This window comes from Excalfactoria chinensis, chromosome 5 (genome assembly GCF_039878825.1).
Source record: "Excalfactoria chinensis isolate bCotChi1 chromosome 5, bCotChi1.hap2, whole genome shotgun sequence".
Classification (NCBI taxonomy): domain Eukaryota; kingdom Metazoa; phylum Chordata; class Aves; order Galliformes; family Phasianidae; genus Excalfactoria; species Excalfactoria chinensis.
The window spans coordinates 1,684,881-1,708,158 of record NC_092829.1 but is presented as its reverse complement, the minus strand read 5'-3'; the positions used below and the strand labels follow the sequence as shown (position 1 = coordinate 1,708,158).

The window sequence follows — 23,278 nt, the reverse complement described above, 5'->3', positions numbered from 1 at the left end:
GGGTGTGCAGTCCTGCCTTACCTTATCGATACACCTGCTTAATTCCTCGCTCAGTGCTTCCTTCTCTTTCAGCAGCTTTTCATTTCTAGTCATCAAGCTAGAGACTTCGTTCTGAAGGTCAGAGAGGTCAGGGCATCTGGGTAGCTGTGGGAGACAACCCCCTCCCATCAGGTCAGAGCTTTGCATGCAAGCACTCAACAAAGCCTTCTCCTTGCCTTAGGACCAATTGTAGTGTACTGGATAGAGTGGAAAAGATGGGAGCAGAACACCACTCATGATACAGAACAGCCTGTGTTAGGGCTCCTGTGAACCAAATGCCCACAGACAGGTGCTATACCTCCTGCACAGCATGTATTAGTGCATTAAAGCCCCTGACATAATATAGGACCCATTGGGTTGTACAACACCAATTGGAACGGAAACAGAACATACCAGATACTACATCTTTGAATTTGCAGTTTGTATATTCTGGTGGTGGGTTTTGTTTTTTTAGTTTTAAGAACAACCAGAACAAGACTGACAATTCTTCCCACATCCACACATCTCCATTCACCTTGTAACATCATCAGGGCAGATAAGGCTTTGAATACCTCCTTCCCAGAAAAGGGGGAAAAGAAAAGCCACCCAGCTGACTCCTGATCCCTTTTCCCACCTGGCGCAGTGCTGCAGCTTTGTCTGCCTGCTCCTCTGTGCTCTGGGCTTTGTTCACTCAAGCCTTCTGTCTTTAATTACACTCGAGCCACAATCCACTCTCGACTCAATAGATCTCATCTGCTTTTGCTTTTTAAGGCCATTATAAACCCCAAACATTGGGAACATCAACTGAGTGCTCTGCTTTAAAGAAAAAGACTTCGCAGCACCCTAATCACAAAGGCTAATTCACTTGTAGCCTTCATTATCTTTAATTATCATCCTACCCTTACTGCCAAATGAACCGTGTTTATATGGACAACAGCCACATCCTCCAGGAAATTATCTTTTTAAGTTCCGAGCTGCCAAAGCCTCCAAGTGGCACCTTATTGCTTTGGCTTTGCTGGGGGACACGGTGGAAGCAACCAGTCCCTCAGAGGAGCTGGATGGATGTCACAAAGGCTCAGTGAAACATTCCCCTGTCCACCCTAGTCACACAAGCTAGAAAAGCTCTATATGTTGCTGTATTAAAGTTTTTAAGCCTCGGTCTTTGTCATTAAGGACTAACTGTGAAGATCTATTGCTCTGGAATAACTTTTGGCAAAGCTGAAGCAAGCAAAAACCAACCACAATTGAACAGCTGTGTGTTGTACTGAGAGGCTGTCTCAAGATTTATAACAGTGTCATTGATAATATATGTTACACTATGACACTTGGTTAGAGAAATTAACTATTTCCATCGCAATCAAGAGAGCAGGGCCCGTGAAGAGACAGGTTGGTGGCTCTAAGCCATCACCTGATGGTACTGGATAGGGTGCCATACCTGTTTTGCCTTCTCCAGCTCCTCCTTGAGAAGGCGGTTTTCCTGCTCCAACATATGAGCTTGAACTTTTGTTTTTGACAGCTCCATCTCCAAGGAGGACACCACATTTGATGACTGCAAGAAGTAAAAGGCTCAGATTTCAGTTTGAGAGACAGTAACGAAGGTTACACAGAAGGTGCTGTGATCAGTGATATGGGTTGGGGAATGGATGCTAATTCCTCCTAATTGCTCCATCCCACTAGAGCCACTTATTCCATACCTTGACTTTATTGTTCTCTAGTTCCTCTTTCAGTGCCAATCTCTCCTTTTCCCACTCTTCCAGAGTACATCTTCCTGCTTCCCTCTCCTTTTGTTTGAGCACCCTTGCCAGCTGTTGGTTGAGATCCTGCACATCCGCTTGGTTTTTGGAGTTTCTCTGGCTCAGTTCTGTGTTCTCAGAGTCCAGCTGCTGGTTCCTGGCCTTCAGATCTGCTACCTGCATTGGGAGAGCAGCGTCAATTAGGACTAATTTTGCACTGAATTATAGATGTATTTTAAAAACAACTGCAGTAACATCAGTTGCCTTCAGATCGGATCGTCCAAAGAAGGACTGATGATTGCACAGTGATGTTCCTCCACAGAAGCTGATGCACTCAGTCTGCATACCTGCTTTTTCAGATTGTCGACCATCTTCTGAACAGCCACTTTCTCCTTCCTTACCGCCTCTATCTTTTGCCTAGGGAAAAGGAAAGCTCGTCAGTGTAAGGGTCACTTGTTAAGATACATGGCCTGCAAAAACGAGCTGGTTGACATCACAATAATTGGTCATTCTGGATTTTTGTTTTACACTTACATCACTGCTTTGCACACGCTTGGTGAGACCTGCTTCCTTGACACCCCCATACATCTCTTTCCTAGAAGACTGGGAGCTGGAGCAGCTCTCCTATGAGGAAAGTTTGGGGGATCTGGGCTTGTTTAGCTTGGAGAAGAGAAGGTTGCAAGGAGACCTCATAGTGGCTTTCCAATACTTGAAGGAAGCATATAAACAGGAGGGGGAACGACTGTTTACATGGGTGGGCAGTGACAGGACAAGGGGGAATGGTTTGAAACTGAGACAGGGGAGGTTTGGGTTGGATCTTAGGAGGAAGTTTTTCCCCCAGAGGGTGGTGACGCACTGAACAGGTTGCCCAAGGAGGCTGTGGATGCCCCATCCCTGCAGGCATTCAAGGCCAGGCTGGATGTGGCTCTGGGCAGCCTGGGCTGCTGGTTGGTGACCCTGCACACAGCAGGGGGTTGGAATGGATGAGCACTGTGGGCCTTTGCAGCCCAGGGCATCCTACGATACAGCCCACAGGTTAAGCTCCTGCTTCAGCACTAGGATTGAGCAGGAGAAACTGTGGGCCAGGGGGAAGCACAAGGATTGCTGGTGGCACCAGACAGTCTGCTTTCCTCAAAGCCCAAGCAATACTTAAGGTGCTTTAGGAGAAAGGATGTGACCTTGCAGTGAGAGCCTGAAGGTGCACATGTGGTCCCATTGATCCTTACCGCATCTCCTCCCGGGATCCGTTCAGCTCCCTCAGTTTCAGGCTGGAAGCACTGCCCTCCTCGTTTAGCAGCGTCACTCTGTTCCTCAGAATGGCATTTTCTTCTCTGAGTTTCTCAGCCTCACATCTGTGTAAGAGAGATGAGACACATGAGAACAGCACCTGTGCATCACCAAAGGAGAGAAGGCACTGAAAGCCTGACCTGCTTGTGATCCTCAGCAACAAAGCTGCAGCTGGGTTATTCGTATGAGCTGTGCATAGATTTTATATTTAGACTGCTTCCCAGATTGTGAGAAAGGGGATATTAACTGTACAAAACTCCTGCACAAAGTTAATTACCTAAGATAGCCAGCAGAAGTTTTGCACTTCAATACGGTACTATACCTTCTGGTCCTTAAGCTACCAGTAACATAGCTGTGACTTCGAAGAGCTCAGCACCACCATAAGCAGACTGCAGCACAGTGGCAGGACGAGGGGAAATGGGTTCAAACTAAAAGAGGGGAGAGTTGGACTGGACATAAGGAAGAAGTTATTTACACTAAGGATGGGGAGGCTCTGGCACAGGTTGCCCACAGAGGCAGCGGTGCCCCATCCCAAGAGAAACCCAAGGTCAGGGAATGGGCTGTGAGCACTGATGGAGCTGTGGGTGTCCCTGCACATTGCAGGGAGTGGGAGCAGATGGCCTTGAAGGGTCTCTTCCAACTCAAACCATTCTATGGCTCTGTGACTCTTTAGTGTTAACTCTGCTATTTAGAAAAAGCAAAACAACCCCAGCTTTCCAAGTAACACCCAGTGCTAGAAAGGAAAAGAACAAAGAGGCGATATTAGTAAAAGCTGAAAGCGTTCTGAAAATGTAACCAGCATCTTTTAGACATTAAAACACAGAGGGCCCTGCTGTCCCACATACACACTGCGAAGACGACTGCATCAGTCACTGGTGTTATGTCATGCTAAGTCACATTCAGAGGAGCAAGGCACACGTTTATTCCAGCCATGGTTATCCACGTTCAGACACCTACCAGCAGTCAGATTCTGAGGCTCTGCTTTCTAGGGCTAAACTACAGGGGTTAATGTGGCAGCTGCTGGGCGGTCAGTAGTGCTACAGGTGGTCAGCAGGACACACTAGGTTAGTTTCTACGTGGAGCAAGCAGCAAGCTGGAGTGTTGTGGGGCTGCCACGCATCCCACAAAGCTCTGCAAGTGTACATTACCTCAAAAGATCAACTTTTTGCTGCAGCTCTGTGCATGTGCTTTGCAAGCCATGCATCACCGCGTTCCTCTCCTCCTCCCCTTGGAGATGCAGGTCATTGGGGTTAACCAGAGTGGGAACCTCCTCCAGCATCCCACTGTGCTCCTGCAGACCCCTCTTTCCTGTGGAGGTTTCCTTCATCGTGCTGTCACACTGGGCATGCTCATCTTGCAGAACCTCAAGTACTGCCACCTGTTCTTCCAGCTTTCCAAGCTGGGATCGTGGCCTTACTTTTCCCCTGGACACATCTATTTCTCCTCCAGCACTTTGGGTCTGGCCACCTTTCAATTCTGCTTTGGGGAGCTGCGTGTTTTCCTCCCAGAGCTTCATGCTTTCCGGGTCACTTTCTTGTAGCTGGCAATGAAAGCTTCTCAGCTCACACAGGTTGTCTTCCAGGACTCTGTTTTGTTCAATTAACCTCATCACTTCAGATTTTAGGTCCTCGTTTTCTGCCTGAATTTCTTCCTGCAGTGACAGCAGCTTGGCTTGTGCCAACAGTCTTTCTTGCAGCTCTTCAACCCTCTCCCAGAGTTGAGGCATTGCACTTTCCAGGTCACTGTTCATCAATCCTGGAGAACATTCCAGTTCTTTGACGTTCTTGACCTCAGTCTGCAGCTTTGAAGCATCAGGATGAAAGCTTTTACTCCTGGGAGCTGCTCTGTTACTTAGCAGACAGACGTTCTGCTGCTTAATACCATTTTGGAGTATTTTTAGCCTGGGTACTCTCTCAATATTCCTCTTTTTTTGCAGCAGAGGCACCTGAGAAACCACCTCTTGATCCTTGTCCAAATCATGGTTGCAGTCCCTTTCCAGTGCCATTTTACCCTGTGGCACACGGCACACCCGCACCTGGGGAGCACCACTGTCCACTCTGCTTCCACCACACGGCTCCTCCAAACCAGAACCCATCCCTTCTTTCAGGTCTGCAGTGTCAGCCTCCAGGAGCTGAAAGCCATCCAGATGCTCTCCCTTACTTTCATCTCTGCAGCCGCAGGGCAGCCCTCCAGGGTGGGAGCAATCAGGCCAGGCACAGCCCATGGATCTGCACTCAGCATCTCGCAGCCTTTGCTGCAGCCTGCCAATCTCAGCAGCCATCCTGACATTTTCCTTCACTGCTTGCTCGTGCACCTTCTGCAGGTTGATGAGAACATCTGTGTCATCTCCCAGAGGTTCTGTACCGGAGAAAGAAGCTATTTTGCTCTTTGCTTTGGTGTATTCGTTCTCCAGGACCCGATAGTGATTCTGTAGTGTAGAAAAACTACGATTCTCCCACTGCAACTTCCGCACTTTTTCTTGGAGGTTTGAGATCTCCAAATTCATCTCTGCCTTTTCTGCTTCTGCTTTCACACGGATGTCTTTGTTTAAACTTTCCAAGGCAAGAAGTTTGGAATTCAGTTCTTCCTTCTCCCTCTTATACTCACTGTTGAGTCTCTCCAGCTTCTGGCTGACCAGTTTCCCACTTTCCTCCACCGTGTTGATACGTTCCTCTTTGTCCTTCAGCTCTTTCTCGTGGTCATTTTGCAGCTGTAACATCTCATTGCTCAGCTTTCTCTCTTGCTCCTCAGCAGCATCCCTCAGCTCCTGCAGCTCTTTCTGGAGCTGCTCCTTCTCACACACCAGCGTGTTCACCTCCTCCTTAAACTTCTTCTCCAGGAGCTCTTTTTCTCTGCTCAGGGCAACAGAAGCAGCCTTCTCATTTGCCAGGTTTTCCTTCAGCTGTTCGTGGGCTTCAGCCACCTCCTGTGTAATTTCATCCCTTTCAAACTCCCACTGAGCCTTCTCCTCTCTCTGCAGCTCCATAAGCTCACGCAGCTCTCGCTGGTGGCGGCCCTCCAGACTCTGGATGGTTTCTTCATACTTATTCACAAGTGTTTGGGTGTCAGCAGAGAACTGGCTTTCAGTGTGAGATGCTCTTCTGTTATAGTCACTTTCCATTTTGCGCCTAAACGTGGTTAACACAACACATTACTAAACCCCGGGCTATCTCAGGAAGAGATTAATTTTCAAAGCTACTTAACGAAGTGAACCGAATACTTACTTCCTCCTACTGAGTTTTAGTGGCACTACTGATTGCTGGGTGTTTCTGAGAGCAAAAGTTACACGAGGCCATTCATTGAAGCATCAATGATAGTTCAGTGACCACTGCCATGGGACGTGCCCTTTGAAATAAATGGCTCTATGTATAACATGTTCTCCGTCTATACCTGGTATTGGATTTGTGGGGGGCAGATATTCTTGTCCCCATCTCTCCCTGTCAGCCCAGGATGGTCTCATTACTTTTGATGCTCTCTCCTGACCAGATGCATTTACCAACCACCTGTTTGCTTCTTCAGAAAAGGACAACTGGAAACCAAAGGAGTGGAAAGCACAGGGATGCTGAACAGAGCTCAGATTAACCACACCTGGTCACGCTTTAGCAGTGCTGCTGCCTCTGAGCGAGCCAAGAACCAACAGAGATTCTGCTGGAAAAGGGTCAGAAGACAAAGCTCTGGGTATGAGCCCACCTGCGTTCTGCAACAAGGCACTGTACAGTTAAAACACCTGAAATGTGCACTGGGAGCGAGCTCTGTGCTAGCATCACTAAGGTCACAGTGCTGAGCAGCAAAGAGCACGGCCACAGAGCCACAGGGACACTCACCTCTCCTCCTCCAACTCCAGCCTGTGCTTCCTCAGCAGCTCCTCCTTCTCCAGGCTGTGTGCTTCTGCCATCCTCTCCAGCTGCTGATGGAAGCTGTGCTCCAGCTCTCCCTTCTCCTCCTGCAGTGCCTGCAGCAGCTCTCTCATCTTCTCCTCTGCCCAGACACCGTTCTGGATCAGCTCCTCCCGTTCTCGACTGAACTTCTCATTTGCCTGCTCCAACCTGGCTCTAACGTCATCCTCGTGCTCCTGCCTCAGCAGCTCCTGCAGATTGGCTTTCTCCTCACTGAAGCTGACCTGCAGCTTGTTCTTCTCAGCGTTATGTTCACAGCCGAGCTTTTCCTGCTGCTCCCTGAGTGCTGCAGCCTCTCCTTGCAGCTCTGCAACTTGGCTTCTGAGCCCGGCGATCTGCTCCTCCATCACACACATCTCCTCGCCGTACTTCTTCCTCATGTCCTCCTGCTCCTTCTCACAGTGGGTTTTTGTCTCATCCAGCTGCTTTTCGTAGTGACTGACCTGCAGGAAGAACACAGACTGCTTGGCTTCCTCCAGAATATACAACTGAAATGTACAGGAAACATCTCTAGAATGTTTCCACATATTCTACAGAGCATTTGGACACACAGTTTGGATGTCAGGGGGAAGTTCTTTACTGTGAGAGCAGTGAGGTGCTGGAACAGCTGCCCAGAGAGGCTGTGGATGCCCCGTCCATCCCTGCAGGTGTTCAAGGCCAGGTTGGATGGGGCCCTGGGCAGCCTGGGCTGGTATTAATGTGGAGGTTGGTGGCCCTGCCTGTGGTGGGGGTTGGAGCTTCATGATCCTTGAGGTCCCTTCCAAGCCAAGCCTTTCTATAATTCTATGACTCCCTCTTTACATTGGTTTCCCCTGCTAAGAGCTCAGCAGCACATCTCACTGTGATTAAGGTGCTTTAGTGAAACTCACATCTTCCTGTTATATTCATTCTGTCACAGAAGAGAGAACCCATTCGTTTTAATGTTCTAAGTCAGGTCTGTAAGCTGCTACGGGAGCATTTCACCAACTCATTCTTCAGGACCCTTCCCCAGATTAAGAGGCTGGTGAGGGGCTTCCCTTCATAAAGGTTTTAGAAATGACATGAAAAGTAACAATCTCAAGGGAATATTGCTTCAGTGCCCTTCCCCCACACACATCACTTGTTTCCCTTTGCAAACCAGGGCAGAGACTGACCGCTTTGTCAGAATACGATTTCATAACCTTTATCTTATAGCACACATGAAATGAATTCATTATAAATATGCAGCATAATTACCAGCTCTTAACTGGAGCTTACGTCCAGCATATCAAACACAACAGAAACCCAACAGGATCTCTGACTTGTGGTCCTGCTGCAGAACAAGCTTGGACCCCTCCAAGGCCACACTTGTACAAAAAAGCTGCGAAAGTTGTGAAGTTCTAAACAAAAATAGCTTACAGCATCTTCCAGCTCCTGCTTGAGGTGATGCAAATCCCGGTGATGTTGCTCCTTCATTTGCTCAATGGCCATTTCAGCCTCTATGCTCATATTTAATGGATTGCAGTCTTCTGACCCAAGTCCTTTAAAGAGAATAATTACATGCATCACCTTGAAACACCAAGAGCTACGTTTTCAACAGGTATATTCACTCTCCCAGAGGGTGGTGACACACTGAACAGGTTGCCCAAGGAGGCTGTGGATGCCCCATCCCTGCAGGCATTCAAGGCCAGGCTGGATGTGGCTCTGGGCAGCCTGGGCTGCTGGTTGGTGACCTGCACACAGCAGGGGGTTGGGGCTGGATGAGCACTGTGGGCCTTTGCAACACAGGCTGTTCTAGGATTCTATCATTTGAGCTTTGAACACGGCACAGCGCTCACATGCACTTAATGCTGCACATCTCATAGAAGAAACATGCCTTACCCTGGTCAGGTTCGATGCCGCTGTTGCCGTAGCTTTTGATATCAATGTCAAACTCCTCCGACAGTGAGTTCTTCAGAGACGGCCTGAACACCTTGCCCTGAGTGCGGTACTCCTCCAGCTCTGAGTGCAGCTCATCGATCTGGTCCTGCAGCTCCTGCCAGGGGTGGGGAGAAACAAAGAAAAGCTTTGGTGAAAGCAGCCAAGGCAGCTGGGTGTCACCTGCACATCAGTGTAACACAGAGACAAGGCATTCAGGAGAGAATTACTGTAAGTAAGTAAGGACTCGGTCTTGCCATTTACCAACCAGGATGGGAGGTGATGGCTTTAAGTCATGCCAGGAGAGGGTCAGGTTGGATATTTGGAGAGGAAACATTTCCTAAAGAGCAGTGGCACAGCTGCCCAGGAGTGCTGGGCTCACCATCCCTGGCAGCTCCAGAGCCGTGGGGATGTGATACTGAGCACAGTGGGGTGGGCTGATGATTTGGAGGTCTTCTCCAACCTGGATAACTCTATGGGTTCCCTTTTGGAGATGGTACTGTTTTTCCAAGTTCCAACCCACGTGCAAGCAGCAGATCCATTTCTTATTAAGACAACAGAGCCTTCCTCAGATTGATACATGCATCGTGCTTCTGAACTCCACCGCTCTGTAGGACCTTTCACTTTTTATTCCTTCATTCTCCTACAGCTTTAAGCAACACCTTTGGAACACTTCGAAACACAGTTGAGAAATCCCTCCTCAAATACCAAAATACCATTCTACTTGAAATAAATCAAAGCAGAAGTAAAAGATCCAATTAGGAAAGAGATCCCATTAGTGCCTTTCCCATCTGGTACTCCTGCCCACTTGCCAGCAGAGCCTCCCAAGAGTTTGTGCCAAACTCAGTGTGCTCAGCTCAGTGAGCAGCATTTATTGAGGAGTATGAAAGCCTGAACATGTAAACATGCAACTCTGGAGACCTGGAGGGTTCAGAAAGGGAACCCTAAAGACTAATAGAGTCTGCCAGCACTCAAAAGAGGCAGCTGCACATTCAAGCCAATTCTTATCAAAAAGCATCAATCAGTTCAGCAAATATTTCTAGAAAATATTTGCTTTTTAACCCCAACTTCACAGAGCTGCTCTGCTGTTCCAATTACAGTCCCCAGCCAAGCTGGTTCCTACAGTGAACACAGATAATGCAGAACAGATGAGCCAACTGCTTGCAATCAGTGCAGCCCTCAGAAAACAGATACTTGCAGACCCACCTTCAAGAAGCATTCAGCTGCACAAGGACTTTGGGAGGAGAAGGCAAGCATTAAACATGTACAGTTCTATTTTCTTAAGCCAGAGCTGTTCCAGAAACAGACAGCACTCAGAAATACCCCACCCCTGCCCAGTGCTGGGTCTGCAGCCCCAGGGCCCCACTCACCCTGCACTGCAGCTCGTACTCGCTCTTCATTTGGGCCAGCCTCTCCTCCTGCAGGAAGAACTCTGCGCTGCTGGGATCCAGGTCCCCAAACTGAAACAGCACCAGCACCACCCAGTTAGCCTTCCACATAGCCCTGCTCATAGCCTGCTGCCTCCTTCCACTTTATTATTTGTTCACTGGAATATTACCACATTCAGCTGTTCATCTTGATTTTCAGATGAAATTTTAGCAGAGGTGCCATGCAACACCAAACACCTCATAATGTGCACTTGCAGCCTGGAAGCCCAATTGTGTTCTGGGCAGCACAAAGAAGGGGTGGCCAGCAGGGAGAGGGAGGTGATTGTCCCCCTCTGCTCAGCTCTTGTGAAGCCCCATCTGCTGTGTCCAGGACTGGAGCCCTGCAGTACAGGAAGGACATGGAGCTATTGGAGCAAGTCCAGAGGAGCCACTAAGATGATCAGAGGGCTGGAGCAGCTCGCCTACAAGGAAAGGTTGAGGGAACCAGGCTTGTTCAGTTTGGAGAAGAGAAGGCTGAGGGGAGACCTCATTGTGGCCTTGCAGTACTTGAAGGGAGCGTATAAACAAGAGGGGGAACGGCTGTTTGTGAGGGTGGGCAGTGACAGGACAAGGGGAATGGTTTGAAACTGAGACGGGGAGGTTCAGGTTGGATCTTAGGAGGAAGTTTTTCCCCCAGAGGGTGGTGACGCACTGGAACAGGTTGCCCAAGGAGGCTGTGGATGCCCCATCCCTGCAGGCATTCAAGGCCAGGCTGGATGTGGCTCTGGGCAGCCTGGGCTGCTGGTTGGTGACCCTGCACACAGCAGGGGGTTGGAGCTGGATGAGCACTGTGGGCCTTTGCAACCCAGGCCATGCTGTGATTCTATGATATGAGCTGCCCTAGAAAGGACCAGCAGATCGGACCTATCCAAAATCATATGGGAAGTAAAAAAACAAACAAACACAAAACAACCAAAAACAAACAAACACCAAACAAAACACCCTGCAAACCTATGCAATGATTGCTTTGCCATGTATCCCTCCACTGTCAATTTCAACAAAACCACAGCTAGGCTGCAGGATCTGCGATTTCCTTCACTGGAAACAAGCTGAGGAACTGGGAGCACGTGCTGGTAAGAAGCAGCTTTACCTTCTCAGCCAGGACATTTTCCAAGTTCCTCTGCAGTTTGCTTGCCAGGCTTTCATACTCAGCCAGTTTTTCTCCAGTTTCCAAGAGCTCGCTCTCCAGACGGCTGTTTTCCTGCACCAAACAGAACCCAACAGCCTCAGCAGTTGCAGAAGGAAAGCAATAGCAAGCAATAGCTCATTAAAGTCAAGTTAGAGACCGACACTGTTATGAGTTTCAGCCAGCAATGGGAATTGTGCATTGATTTTCCACCCTCCACACACACACAGCCACAACAAAACAGCTGCTGGTGGTCCCAACACACAGCAACTCCTCTCTCTTTCTAACTGCTGCTTTGGGGGTGTTTAACAGCTCCTTTGATGCTCACAGGACAGCCAGCCTGCTCAGAAGCTGCTCTCCTCAACACCACACTGGTCCATTAGCACCCACTGACTGTCAGTGCTTGTGATGTTGGTAAAGGAACACCATTACCCTTCACTTGGGATCAGCTTAAAAACAACCCAAAGCGTTATATCATGATACAGCAGCTGTCAGCTTTGGATAATTGGTTGTGTTTTAAGAGTTTCCTAAAAAATACTTCCCATGTTATTACATGGGAAAAGGATATGAGAATATAGAGCCATGGGTGCAAGACTGCTCTGGAAGGCAGAAAAGAGCTTCCAAAAGAAATAACAGCAGGCTTGCTTTAACATTCGAAACAGAGCCCCACAAGCCCAAGCAGGAGCCAACCCAGACAGCCCAAAAACACCATTGCAGATATAGAATGAAACACCCTGAGTCGGTGGCCCTGCATGTGGTGGTGGGGCTGGAGCTTTATGATCCTTGAGGTCCCTTCCAATCCATTCTATGATCCTATGAATCAGAAGGGACTCTTAAGGATCACTGATTCCAATGCCTTTATCTTGCTGCTCCACCTCCTTTCACTTCAGCTCAGCCTACCCTGGCAGAGATCCTACAATTAAGGACCAAACCATAAGCACCACTCCCCACTCCTGGGTCCATTCAGTCTGTTACCTTCAGTGACAGTGTGAGTCGGTCACGGATGTAGTTCTCATCAGTTTTCAGCTTCTCTATCTCCTGCTCCAGCTCCAGCCGCTGTCTGTTCGCCTGCTGCAGGATTTGCTCGCGCTCTTTCCGCAGTTCATTCTTCAGAGCGCCGATTCGTTCCTTGTACTCCTCATCCAGCTTCCTATTAAGGCATCAAAGGTAAGAAAAGCTCAGGAAAAGAAGCAGGCAAATACCACTATAAGTTAAGCTGGGCGCTAATCGGCGCTGCTCCTATCAGTGCCTGCACCAGGAGGGACCGCTGCCTGGAGAAACGTGGATTAACTGCACGGCTCAGCGACGTTTCAGATGCACAGCCCAGAGCCTGGCCAGGATTTGGGGATTAAGGCTGACGTTTGTGCAGCCAGAGATGTCAATATTTGAAGTCTGACATTCACACGCACCACGTAATGGAGAAGGTGAACGGTGTGCACAGACCCTACGGTGGGAAGCAGGGAGATGGGAATGGGGCTGACACCACCTGGGAGCCACCAATGAGATGGGGAAGGAACAGCACAGGACCACTTCAGCTTGGCCAGACACAGGACAATCTCAGTCTGCTTTTCAGCCAAGCCTCAGGTGCTCACCCCTCCCCCAAGCACTTACAGTGCCACAACCCTGCAGCAGTGCTCAGGATAAGCAGGAGCTGCTGTCACCCACCATGGGGTGACCCAACGCCGTACCTGAGGTTGTACTCATTGCGGCGCTCTATTGCTGCATGGTGGTCATCAACTTCAGAAGCCATCAGAGATTTCAGTTTTTCAGCTTTTTCCAAATCCGAGCGCAGCTTCTCCTTCTCTCTGGCCACTTGGTCAACCCGCTCCCTAAGGGCAAAGGAAACGGAGACACTTGGGGCTGCCCCATCTTGTAGCCATAGAGGAGACATGGGGAGCCGAGAGGCACAAGTCATACAAGCCAGTGGTAACACCTACAGGCCTAAAGACCAGCTGTGGCATGGATCTGTGTTGGACGCACAGGTTGATGGATAACCAAGGACAGTATTTCAAGATACACAGCAGAAAACACTGCTTGCAGTTGGAGCTTATGTGCATGGTGTACAGGTGTACAAAGGGGAACAAATCCAAGGGGAAAGCAGAAGCAGCGATCCCAGTGACTTACAGCAAGTGCCTGATCTCTGTCTTGAAGCTGGCCAGAGCTGCCTGGTGGATGCTGTTCTTGGTTATTAGAAGCTCATTTTCTAGTGCCAGCGTCAGCTCGGTCAGGTTCACCTTCCCATCCAAGCTGAAATCCAGAGCCTGTAAAAAAATCCAGCATTAGAACGTGCTTCCTTGTGCACTTGGACAAGGAATGACAATGAACTGAGCAGGTTCAGAAAAGATCCGTGCTTGCTACAAATGGTTTTGTGGCACTACAAGAGACACCTCTGGCACCTTCCTACATTGAAGTGCTGCTACCAGCTGTGGCAGTGGAAAACACCACGACAGTGCTGCAAGACCAGCAGGAAATGAAGGTCCTGTTCAATTAAAGTATCAGCTCTCTGCTGGGCCTAATTGCAGTGCCCTTTTTAAATATTCAGTTCCTGCAAGAAAGTGGTTGAAAGTGTTTCCAGTAAATGAAGCAGGCTGTGTAACAGAGGCAATGCAGAAGGAGGTCTTTTCCTGTCAGGTCTCCACCTCTTTCAGAAAGCTACTGTGATAAGAGCTTGGGATTTCCCTCAGCACAAAGCAGGAGGGATGGATTACTCTGCACACCTACTGCAAAACACAGCAAGCCAGGGAGAATGCAAAAGGCAGAAGGTAAGCTAAAAGGTAAACCGTACTAGTCTGGCTCACGTTGCACTGTTAGAGAGCTGAGCTGTACCCATGCAAACTCCAGCTGGGTTTTATTTGCTGGAGAGCAATGACAGAGCTTTGGATAAAGTGTTTATGGCAGCCTGGATGTACAAAATCTGCACAGACTAGAAATACTAAGAGAAAACTGCTGTTACCGTTGCCAGCAACTCAGAGATGCTCTAGGAACGGGCATGAGTAAGTGCTTGATCCCATGCACAGCTTTTAGCAGGATGGGCAGGAAAGGGATTGACATCAGGCACCTGATTCCCAATACAGAGAGCAAATGGGTAATGTGTAATAAAGCACTAATTACTCAGCAGGGTTTCAAATTCTGCTCTTGATTCCTGTGCAAGCCATAACCCAGGCCATGTGAGCACTAATAGGTTTGCAGGTGTCATACTCAGCAAGGAAAAGGCATCGCTATGCTTTCTACAAACACAGCTGACCTCCCTGAGCTAAGCTGGAAGCCCTATTACACCCATCATTAACTTCCAGCTCTCAGATACGCACCACCATTCCAATGATGGACATCACTGGGGACATCCCAGAACAGTTCTACACACACTGGTGTTTTAAGCAAGAAAAAGCCCAGCTACAGCCCAGAACCCCACAGAGAAAAGCCAGCAGGGCTGATATGGGCCCACCATTACCTTCAGGACGTCCTGGCTGTTCTCCACACCCTCCTGGTGCCAGCAGTCCAGGATGCCCTCCACACATCCATAGCCCATGCCGTCATCCAGGCCGGAGAAGAGGCAGAACCCAATGGTGCTGGGCATGGCAGCGGGGCCTGCAGTGCGGCGGCCGCTCTCGTCGAAGGACTGGAGGGAGAGAAGAGAGCTGTGGAGGGTACAGGCAGGCCCGGCCCCCTGCACACCCACCCGGGAAGGGCTGACGTGGGTCACGTTGCTAGCGGGGATCTAGAGATTAAGGATTAGTCCTGCTGGTCCTCAGTGCCACGCCAACGCCCAGCAGTGACCTCGTGGGACCGCAGCACAACCCAGCACGGTGGGCTTAAAGCGAGCTGAAGAGCAGCCCAAGTTGGGAGGGACCCACCAGGAACGTTGAGTCTAAGGAACCCAAGGAAGAACAACTTTTGGTGTTCAGTGTTCCTCCCTGTCTGAAGGAGCACACAGAAGCCCCAGCTCTGGGCAGAGACGGTCAGCAACTCCGAAGTCTCCCAGAGCTCAGAGTGGAAGGAGCAGGATGTGTGTGGCCACAGTCTGCAGCCACCCCCAGGCTGCAGTGTCCCTCTGCACACAGTTTACACCCTTATGCACAAGTCACATCTGGCAAGATGCATCCCCAAACCCTGTTATGTACATAGAATCGTTATGGTTGGAAAAGACCACTAAGTGAGCCATCTCTCCTACCTCGAGCACGAGGACATTCCTACATCACTCTGTCCCCTCGTAGCCAAAGGACCCACAGCTTTCCCCCCAGCACAACAAAGCAGGGCTCCATGCCCATCCCTCACCTGCATGGAGAGGTGTCTCTTCAGCTGTCGGTATGGGGTAGATGCTGAGGGTGTCAGTGGCTTTGCGTTCCTAAACAAGCTGTAGAAGAAATCCTCTACGCTCATCGTGCCATCCTGCTCCAGGTTATGGAGCACCTCTTCAAGCACCTGCAAGAGGCGGGGGATAGAAATCAAGGCTGCTATTGCTGAAAACACTGCAGCAACATTTGGCACAGCAGACCAACTCCTGTTCCCTGGATCTTGACAAAGAAAGGAAGAGGAAAGCAAACAGACCACAGGACTGTGGCAGCCCACTGCTGGAACAGCCATCTCACAGAGCTACGTGCTGCACAGCAAAGCAGCAACAGCTCAGATCCAACCTTTAGGAAGGAAACCATTTTAAGTCATGGCATTCTAAGATGTGAAACAACAGTTTTCCCCCCCCCATCTCTTTAATAAAGCTGAATCTTTCATAGACTCTGCCTGGAGAACAGGAACAGCCCGCAGTTGCTTTTGACTTTGCAAAGACCTATCTCAGGATATTTGAGACAACATCTTTCTAGATAGAAAGTTTCTAGGATTAAGGAGATATGCTTGGAATGTGGGGTATGCTTTATTGCTTAAGCAGCCTCTGGCCCTACTCACCTCCCCATCAATGTGCTGGAGCCCAAACTGCTCGCAGATGGAGATGAGCTTTTTGCGGTTCAAGTGGCCATCCCTGGTGATGCCAAGGTGCTCGCAGACCTCCTGCAGCTTCTCCTCCACCCACTCCGGTGTGGGCAGTGATGTCCCCTGGGAGGCATTCAGGTCGTCAGGGTTCCAGAAGCGCAGCTGCCCTGAAATGGGAGAAAAATCACTCTGGTGTATGGGAATGATCCATTAACTGCATTGATGGCCAACAGGAGATTAATGGAGCTTGCACAACACAAGGAGCTTTGCAGACCCCAGTGCACTGGTATGTTGAGGCATGCATACCAGCACCAGCGTGGATGTCAGACTCTTCTAGCAGCAGATTTCACATGGCATTTAACTTTCATCACAAGCAAAGGATCCCCAGGCCCAAGGACAGGGCAATCTGGGACCCCCAGGATGGAGGTGAGCTGACAGCCACAGTGGGCTGCAGCTAGAGGGGCACAGCCCTGCTGCCCAACCCCTGATGGAATCACAGGATTCACAAAGACCTTGCACAAAGCCACTGGACATAAACCAGCCAAAGCCTGTCCAGCTGCAGGGCCACCTCCTTGTGCCTGCTGAGAAAGTGGCTTCTGGAGCAAAACTTTGATCCTGGTGGATGGGGTGAGGGTTAGCCAGCAGCTAACATGGGGGAGGTGTGTTGCAGCAATGAGGAGTTGCATGGCTTAGTGATAAGCACATCCTCATGTGCCACGGAGCACAGCAGCTCACTGCAGCCCCGCCAGCTCATTGCTATGGGGTCCACCCTGAGCATCCCAAACCAAAACGCACCCCGGGGTCACCCAGGTCTGCAAACAGGACAAGGAACTGAGGGCTGGCCCGTGGAGACATCTAGCGACCACCCTGCCCCACTACAGGGACCAGGACGTGTCCCAGGGGCTGCTATGGGGGCAAGAAAGAATACGAGCAGCTGCAGGAAGAGGGCAGAGATGCTGAGATGTCAGGCAGTGCCCTTAAGGAGATGCATTTTCATCACCAGTCCCAGTTTGGGACTCACTCCCATTTCAAACAAAGAAAGAGCCAGTTGTGTTCTAGCTCAGCCAGAATCAGACCAGGAGCTCAGCATAGCCCAGCAGCACAGCTCGGAGACAGCCCTCTGGCTCTGTGATGGTTCTCCTTCCAGCTTTAAAGCCGAACCACATCCATCTGTTCACCCTTACCTTCTGCCTCATATTCCTCGCTGTCCTGCGTCTTCCAGCGCTGGGGAAGGAAACAAAAAGGGACCCTGAGTTGTTATGACTGCAAGACACGACACATATGAAAGATTCCACAACCAGCATCAAACGAGCTGCAGGCTGCCAGGCTTTCATCTCCCTGCTCCCAGCAGGCAGCCCTCGGCTGTTTGATGCTGCTGCTGCTCCTGGCACACACCGTGCTGCTGGGGGACACAGCACAGCCACGGCAGGAGCTGCCAAAGCCCTGCAGACGGCCCAGGAGAGGCATGGTAGCAGAGAGCAGCAGGGCCCAGCAGCCTGATGGGGAAGGAGAGAGATCTACTGGTTTTTGAACTCTCCAAGCTGCTTTCTTAGCAACATGGATGGCTGAGACGGCAGGGGTGCAGCTAAGACTGTGCAGTGCATAGGAATCACCTGAATTTGCATCACCCGTTCCTTGCAGCACCTGACTTCCTGCTGCAGAGTGACTCCTGCAGCCCACGTGGATCCTACACAGACAGCTGGCTTGGCAGAGCCCACCTAGAGCCTTGAGCATCCCTACAGCAGACAGCCCTGCAGCACAGCCCCACTCTCAAGGTGGTTTCACATCACCTCACACCAGCTGCAGAGCATCCCTGGCAAAGTGCACCCACAGCGGGTAATTAAGCTGCAACAATCTCACATGAGCACCACGGGGACATCTGCTTCCAAAGCTCACACAGTGTGGGAAATGGGGATTTCACTGCTTTGTGCATCCTGTATTGCAAGGAGGGACCCATCTGCCTGCAGAGCGCAGGGCCAGCAGCCTGAGCTTGGCCCAACCTGAGCATCCTGCCTCCTCTACCTCCCTCGTACCAGCTGAGGGTCTTTGCTAGCACACAATGCTCAGCAGTTTAATCTCCCAGTCCAGCAACAGCACCAGCAGATGTTACTTCTGCATTACAAGTGTGTCCTTGCGCGTGCATGGGACCGACAGACTTAAAGTCAAAGTCACCCGGGACATAAAGAGGCTCTAAATCATCCTACAGAAGTTCAACACGCCTCATTCCGATTACAGCTAAAAGCCATTAATCTACAGCGTTGCCGTGGAAACTGGATTAGGTCACTGTACATTTTTAGCCTGGCTGCCGGATGAGGGAACGGCCGCTGCCAGCAGCCCCACACGGCCCTTTGCTGTGGGGCCAAGGCAGAAGGCTGGGGGGGGGATCCCAGAAAGGGGGAGATCAGCCTTTGTTCCCCTGTAAGGCTGCAGGCAGAGATCGGCCGGCAGGGCTGGGGCTCAGCTGGGTATGCAGGACAAAGCCAAGAACATAAATAACAGCACACTGGAAGGCTGTGGATTTTGGCCTCAAGCAGAGCTGTCTGGATGCAGCCACAACTGAGGCATCGGGGTGGGCAAATCCCTCCTTTGCCCAACAGGTGATGGACGCAGTCAGTGGGGATGCGACGGGGTTGGACTGAGGGCGATGCTTGAAGGTCTTCATAGAATTGCTCAGGTTGGAAAAGCCCTTCAAGATCATTCAGTCCAACCCCAACCCAACCCTCCTCCCCTCACTAACAGCCCTCCGCTCAATCACGGCCCTGAGCACCACGTCCAAATGGTTTTTAAGCACATCCAGGGATGCTGACTCAATCACCTCCAGCCCATCCCGGCGCTTAACAACCCTTCCTTTAAATTATTCTGTCCTGATATCCAACCTAAACCACCCCTGGCACAACTTGGGGCCTTGGTCTTTTCCCAACCTGAATGATTCCACGCTCCAGGGAAGCCAGAAAGAAGAGCCAGGCACCCACCCCTTCAGAGGGGGCACAGAGGGGCAGCGATGCTATTAAGGGTCAGTGCACTCCCCATCACCCCTGGGAGCTGCTGCCACGTCCCGAGGCCCTTTGTTTGACTGGGGGTGGGGGTTAGGGTGGGCACAGTGGGAGGACAAAAGGGGCCGGCGTGCCCCGCTGTCCCATAGGGCATTGTTCCCAGCCCCGCAGCTGGATGTGGGTCACACACATCAGTGGCTGCGTGCAGGATTGGGATCCCAGGAATGCATTATCCCAGCGGCGCGTGCTCGGCTGCCCGAGGAGCAGATGGCCGCAGCTTTCAATGCTCTCGTCCTGCAGCCCAGGGCCCGGCGAGCATCTGCAGCCTGTGCCGTTTGCTCGCGGTGGCCTCTCCCCATAATAACTTAGCAACCTCTCCCACCCTGCCATCTGCTTCTGCGAGACAGACCTTTGTTCTCCCCCAGAATATACGGCTAATTAAAATGATGATCAGGAGCGCACACTGAGCACAAGGTGATCCCCCGCGCCCGTGCTGACAGCCCCTATTTCATCCTCCTGTGTCTGCCTGGGGGATGAGCTCAGAGCCCAGCCGGCACAGCAAGGACTGCTGGAAGGCAGCACAACTCTACAACCCAGCCTTACGGGTTATCCTCAGCTGCAAAGTGGAGCGCCAATAAATGTGGCTGTGGGGAGAGCGAGCACGACACTGAGCTGCTCTTTGCAGATCCTGCTTTGTACAGGATAAGGCACTGATGCAGCCCCAAGGTTTGGGGCAAAGCAGCTCTCATCTCCTCTCCCATAACAAAGCCACACCAGACAGCCCTCTCCCTGCAGAAGCAAACACACGGATGTCTGGGTAACAGATGGGGCAGACGCTGCTGTCACATCCCAGTCCTATCCCTTGAGTTTCTACGAGCTTCTGCCTCCTGCAATGAAGGGGGGACCTTTCCCAGAGCAGCTGGGCAGGAGATGACAGATGCCTGGTACTGAGGTTTGGGAATCAGCACAGCATCTGAACACATAGCTGGGGATACAATGCTGGAGGCCCCACAGACACTGAACCTGCCTCACACCAACCTCACACTATCACGACAGGCAAGAAGGAAACCAAAACAAGGCCAGCATTCCCCAGTCAGACTTGGTCACCTCTATGCCACCACCGGTCTGAAAGCCCAACAAAATCCATCACATACTCCAAGAATTCGGGATCACAGAATCATTCAGAATGAAAAAGAGCTCTGAGATCCCCAACCCCACCATGCCCACCACCCATGTTCCTTACTGCCACATCCCCACCGCTCCTTGGGCAGCTGTGCCACTGCAGCACCGCTCTGCAAAGAAGTGATCTCAGATGACAACTGGGCCTGGAGATGAGCAGCTTCAACCACTGCAAGCATTCATGCTGCATTTCCAGGGGCTTTCACGACTGCATCTCTGACAACACTGCACCCTAAAGCTGCCAGAGCCATTCATTTCTCATTACCCATTAGCGCACAGCCTGGTGACAGCGCTGAATTCAGCCCTGATTGCTGCAGGTTTGGTCCAGTGGTTCCCAGAAAGTCACCAGGGATGGATGTGGCAGAGCCGCCCCGGGCAGCCCATCCCCACAGACCGGCCCTCCTCAGCTCTGTCAACACTAAATGAGAGGCTGAGAGGGAAGAAAGCCACACAGACACAGCCTGAGCCCTTCTAATTGGCACCGCTTGAAAGCAAGCACCAATTAAGCCACACTGCCCCAGTTCTCAGGCTGGCAAAACACCCCGAGCTGGAGACAAACTCACAACGCAGTCAGCAGCGAGTTCATACACACAGCAGGAAAGAAGTGCTGGGTTGGATGGGCCCTGAAATCTTGGGGACTACCCAAGCACTGACAGCAGCTACAGTTCAGCGCCAGGCTGCAGACAAACCAATTCCTGTGTATAACAGGAGAATCATCCTTTGGAGATAAGAAAATAGCACCGATAAAAAGGAGAAGTGGGGATTTCACACATTTATCCTCTTTTTTGGCTCAAGGTGCAAGGGAATTACCACTCCATCCATCCAAAGCAGCGCAACGAGAGGCAGCGCCAGGAACCTGTGCTCCCTGTTGGCAGTTATGTACCAATTTAGCTAATTGGCTGACCTTGTTCATGGGAGCCCTTTACACCTACTCAACAGCTGAAGCAGGAATAAAATTAGAGTGGCCTCTATCGAGGGCATCGCTTCCCTGGAGGGTGTGGGTGGATCTGCAGTGATTTCCAGGTCAGGGAGGCACCAAGAGATGGAAGAGCATCCCCAAGAGATGGAAGAACATCCCCACAGCTTCGTGAAGATCAGCTTCACGGCATCAGCCATCAGGATAAACTCCTCCAAAAGAGCAGGCGGGCACTGGCAGGGAGCAGTGGGGTCACCATCCCTAAAGATGTCTGAGAACCACAGTGATGGGGCACTGATGGGCTTGAAAGGGTGGGCTGGGGATCTTAGAGGTCATTTCCAGCCTCAGTGACTCTATGAAATGCCTCCCTCCCTCTTGCAGGGAGGAACATGCCTGAGTGTGGGGCAGCTGCTGAGCCCAGAAAGAGCAAAGTGATGCCAGGAAGGGGAGGGGAAAGCAGCTGCATTTGTCCCTCCTACTGGAAAACTCCTAACACATACCGAGTGCTGAATTGACAATGGCTGGCAGACCTGCAGCAGGCTGGAATGGACCCAGCTCCAAGGAAATGCCGCTGGGGCAGCTTGCTGCCGAGCTGGGAGGGGAGATGTGTGTTAAGATACGAGGGGAAATCCTTCATCCTCAGCAGTGAGGCCCCAGCACCGCATGGAACTGTGGGTGCCCCAGGCCATGGGTGGGTCCTGGGCAGCTGAGGTGGGGGGCAGTGGGTTGGTTTGGGGTCCCTTCCCACCCAGCCATGCTGCGGCTCATGGCCAGGGTTGGCTTTCCACAGGTGAGCTGATGGATGAGGACGTGCTCCTTCTGCTTGCTCACCCCCAGCCCACATTAGATCAACCACAGAGCGTGGCTCACAGCCCGCACTGAACAGCTGCCCACGTACACAGGCAGCACTGTGTCACCGTGCCCTGCAGCCGCCCTGCTCACCTCCTCACGGCTGCTGCTTGTGATGTGTGGAGGCTGAACTTCCTCTCCCAGCGGCTCCAGGACGGTCACCTCAGCAAAGTCCTCCACCGACTGCTGGAACTCCGGCAGCGACCGGCGGCCGTAGCGCTTATTGCCTTTGATGTATTTGGGCTGTGCTTCCGGGGAGCAATCTGCAACGATGGGGAGCAAAGGGAGCAGGTAACGGGTTAGAATTGCTCCTGCTGACAGGACAGACACTCTTGCAGAGATCAGCGGGCTCTCTGCCTTTCTCACCCTCCCGTTCATAGCATCATTCAGGCTGGGGAAGATCCCCAAGCCCACTCCACCCCACCACATCCTCCAGTGCCGTGTCTCCATAAGTCACCATGGCTGCTCTGCATCCCAGCACTCTCTGCCCACTTAAGGTGCTGGGGAAACCCATCCACAACTGCCTCGGATCAGGCCAGTAATTAGGCCTGTCCTCCTTGCACTCATCTTCATTAGGAGCAACGGGTAAGTTTAATGAGGGACAGCATCCCACTTGGGCAGCACCAGAGACCCACAATGCCTGGACACCCGGGCGACCTCCGCTGCTTTCCTTTCAATCACAACTGGATTAAAAGTGTGAAAACAACCACAGGAGTGGAAAAAAACTGAGCAAGTACGGAGGGAAACATGCCCCGAGGGGCCCAAAACCAGCAGCTGATACAGGGCAGGTCCCGACCCGTGCACACTGCCAGCTGCAGCATCCAAATAACCCTCCAGAGCTGCCATCTAATTACAGGGGGCTTCGTGGCCCCGCTCACATTCCCCATCTCAGCTTCCCTCAGCAGCCTCCGGCCTTTAGGGACTGAATTATCCTCCGGCACTTGCAGACAGGGATCAAAACAGGAAAAAAAGCCCCACAAATAAACAAGCACTTTTGAGGCTATTTCCAGCACGAGTCATTTGACAGCTGGAGCAGGGGGTGAATTAACCAGAGGACCA

At 51.3% G+C, this 23,278-nt stretch overlaps 1 protein-coding gene across 7 annotated transcripts in view; it reads right to left on the bottom strand.

The window, feature by feature from the left end:
• NIN (ninein) overlaps positions 1-23,278 on the bottom strand; it is a 52,988-nt gene that overhangs the window by 16,609 nt on the left and 13,101 nt on the right. For 4 of the 7 annotated variants that reach the window (XM_072338263.1, XM_072338262.1, XM_072338265.1 and 1 more), the window contains exons 4-22: positions 22,313-22,482; positions 17,467-17,506; positions 16,259-16,449; positions 15,635-15,781; positions 14,811-14,978; positions 13,487-13,623; positions 13,051-13,191; positions 12,338-12,512; positions 11,327-11,437; positions 10,180-10,269; positions 8,774-8,927; positions 8,312-8,433; positions 6,863-7,377; positions 4,187-6,166; positions 2,978-3,103; positions 2,099-2,168; positions 1,713-1,928; positions 1,454-1,567; positions 22-144 (exon numbers count right to left, since the gene is read on the bottom strand). In XM_072338263.1, coding sequence (XP_072194364.1) covers positions 22-144; positions 1,454-1,567; positions 1,713-1,928; positions 2,099-2,168; positions 2,978-3,103; positions 4,187-6,166; positions 6,863-7,377; positions 8,312-8,433; positions 8,774-8,927; positions 10,180-10,269; positions 11,327-11,437; positions 12,338-12,512; positions 13,051-13,191; positions 13,487-13,623; positions 14,811-14,978; positions 15,635-15,781; positions 16,259-16,449; positions 17,467-17,506; positions 22,313-22,482 — 4,790 coding nt within the window. The remainder of the gene's footprint in view (positions 1-21; positions 145-1,453; positions 1,568-1,712; positions 1,929-2,098; positions 2,169-2,977; positions 3,104-4,186; positions 6,167-6,862; positions 7,378-8,311; positions 8,434-8,773; positions 8,928-10,179; positions 10,270-11,326; positions 11,438-12,337; positions 12,513-13,050; positions 13,192-13,486; positions 13,624-14,810; positions 14,979-15,634; positions 15,782-16,258; positions 16,450-17,466; positions 17,507-22,312; positions 22,483-23,278) is intronic. The other 3 variants (XR_011903750.1, XR_011903751.1, XM_072338266.1) reach the window with 1 other exon arrangement.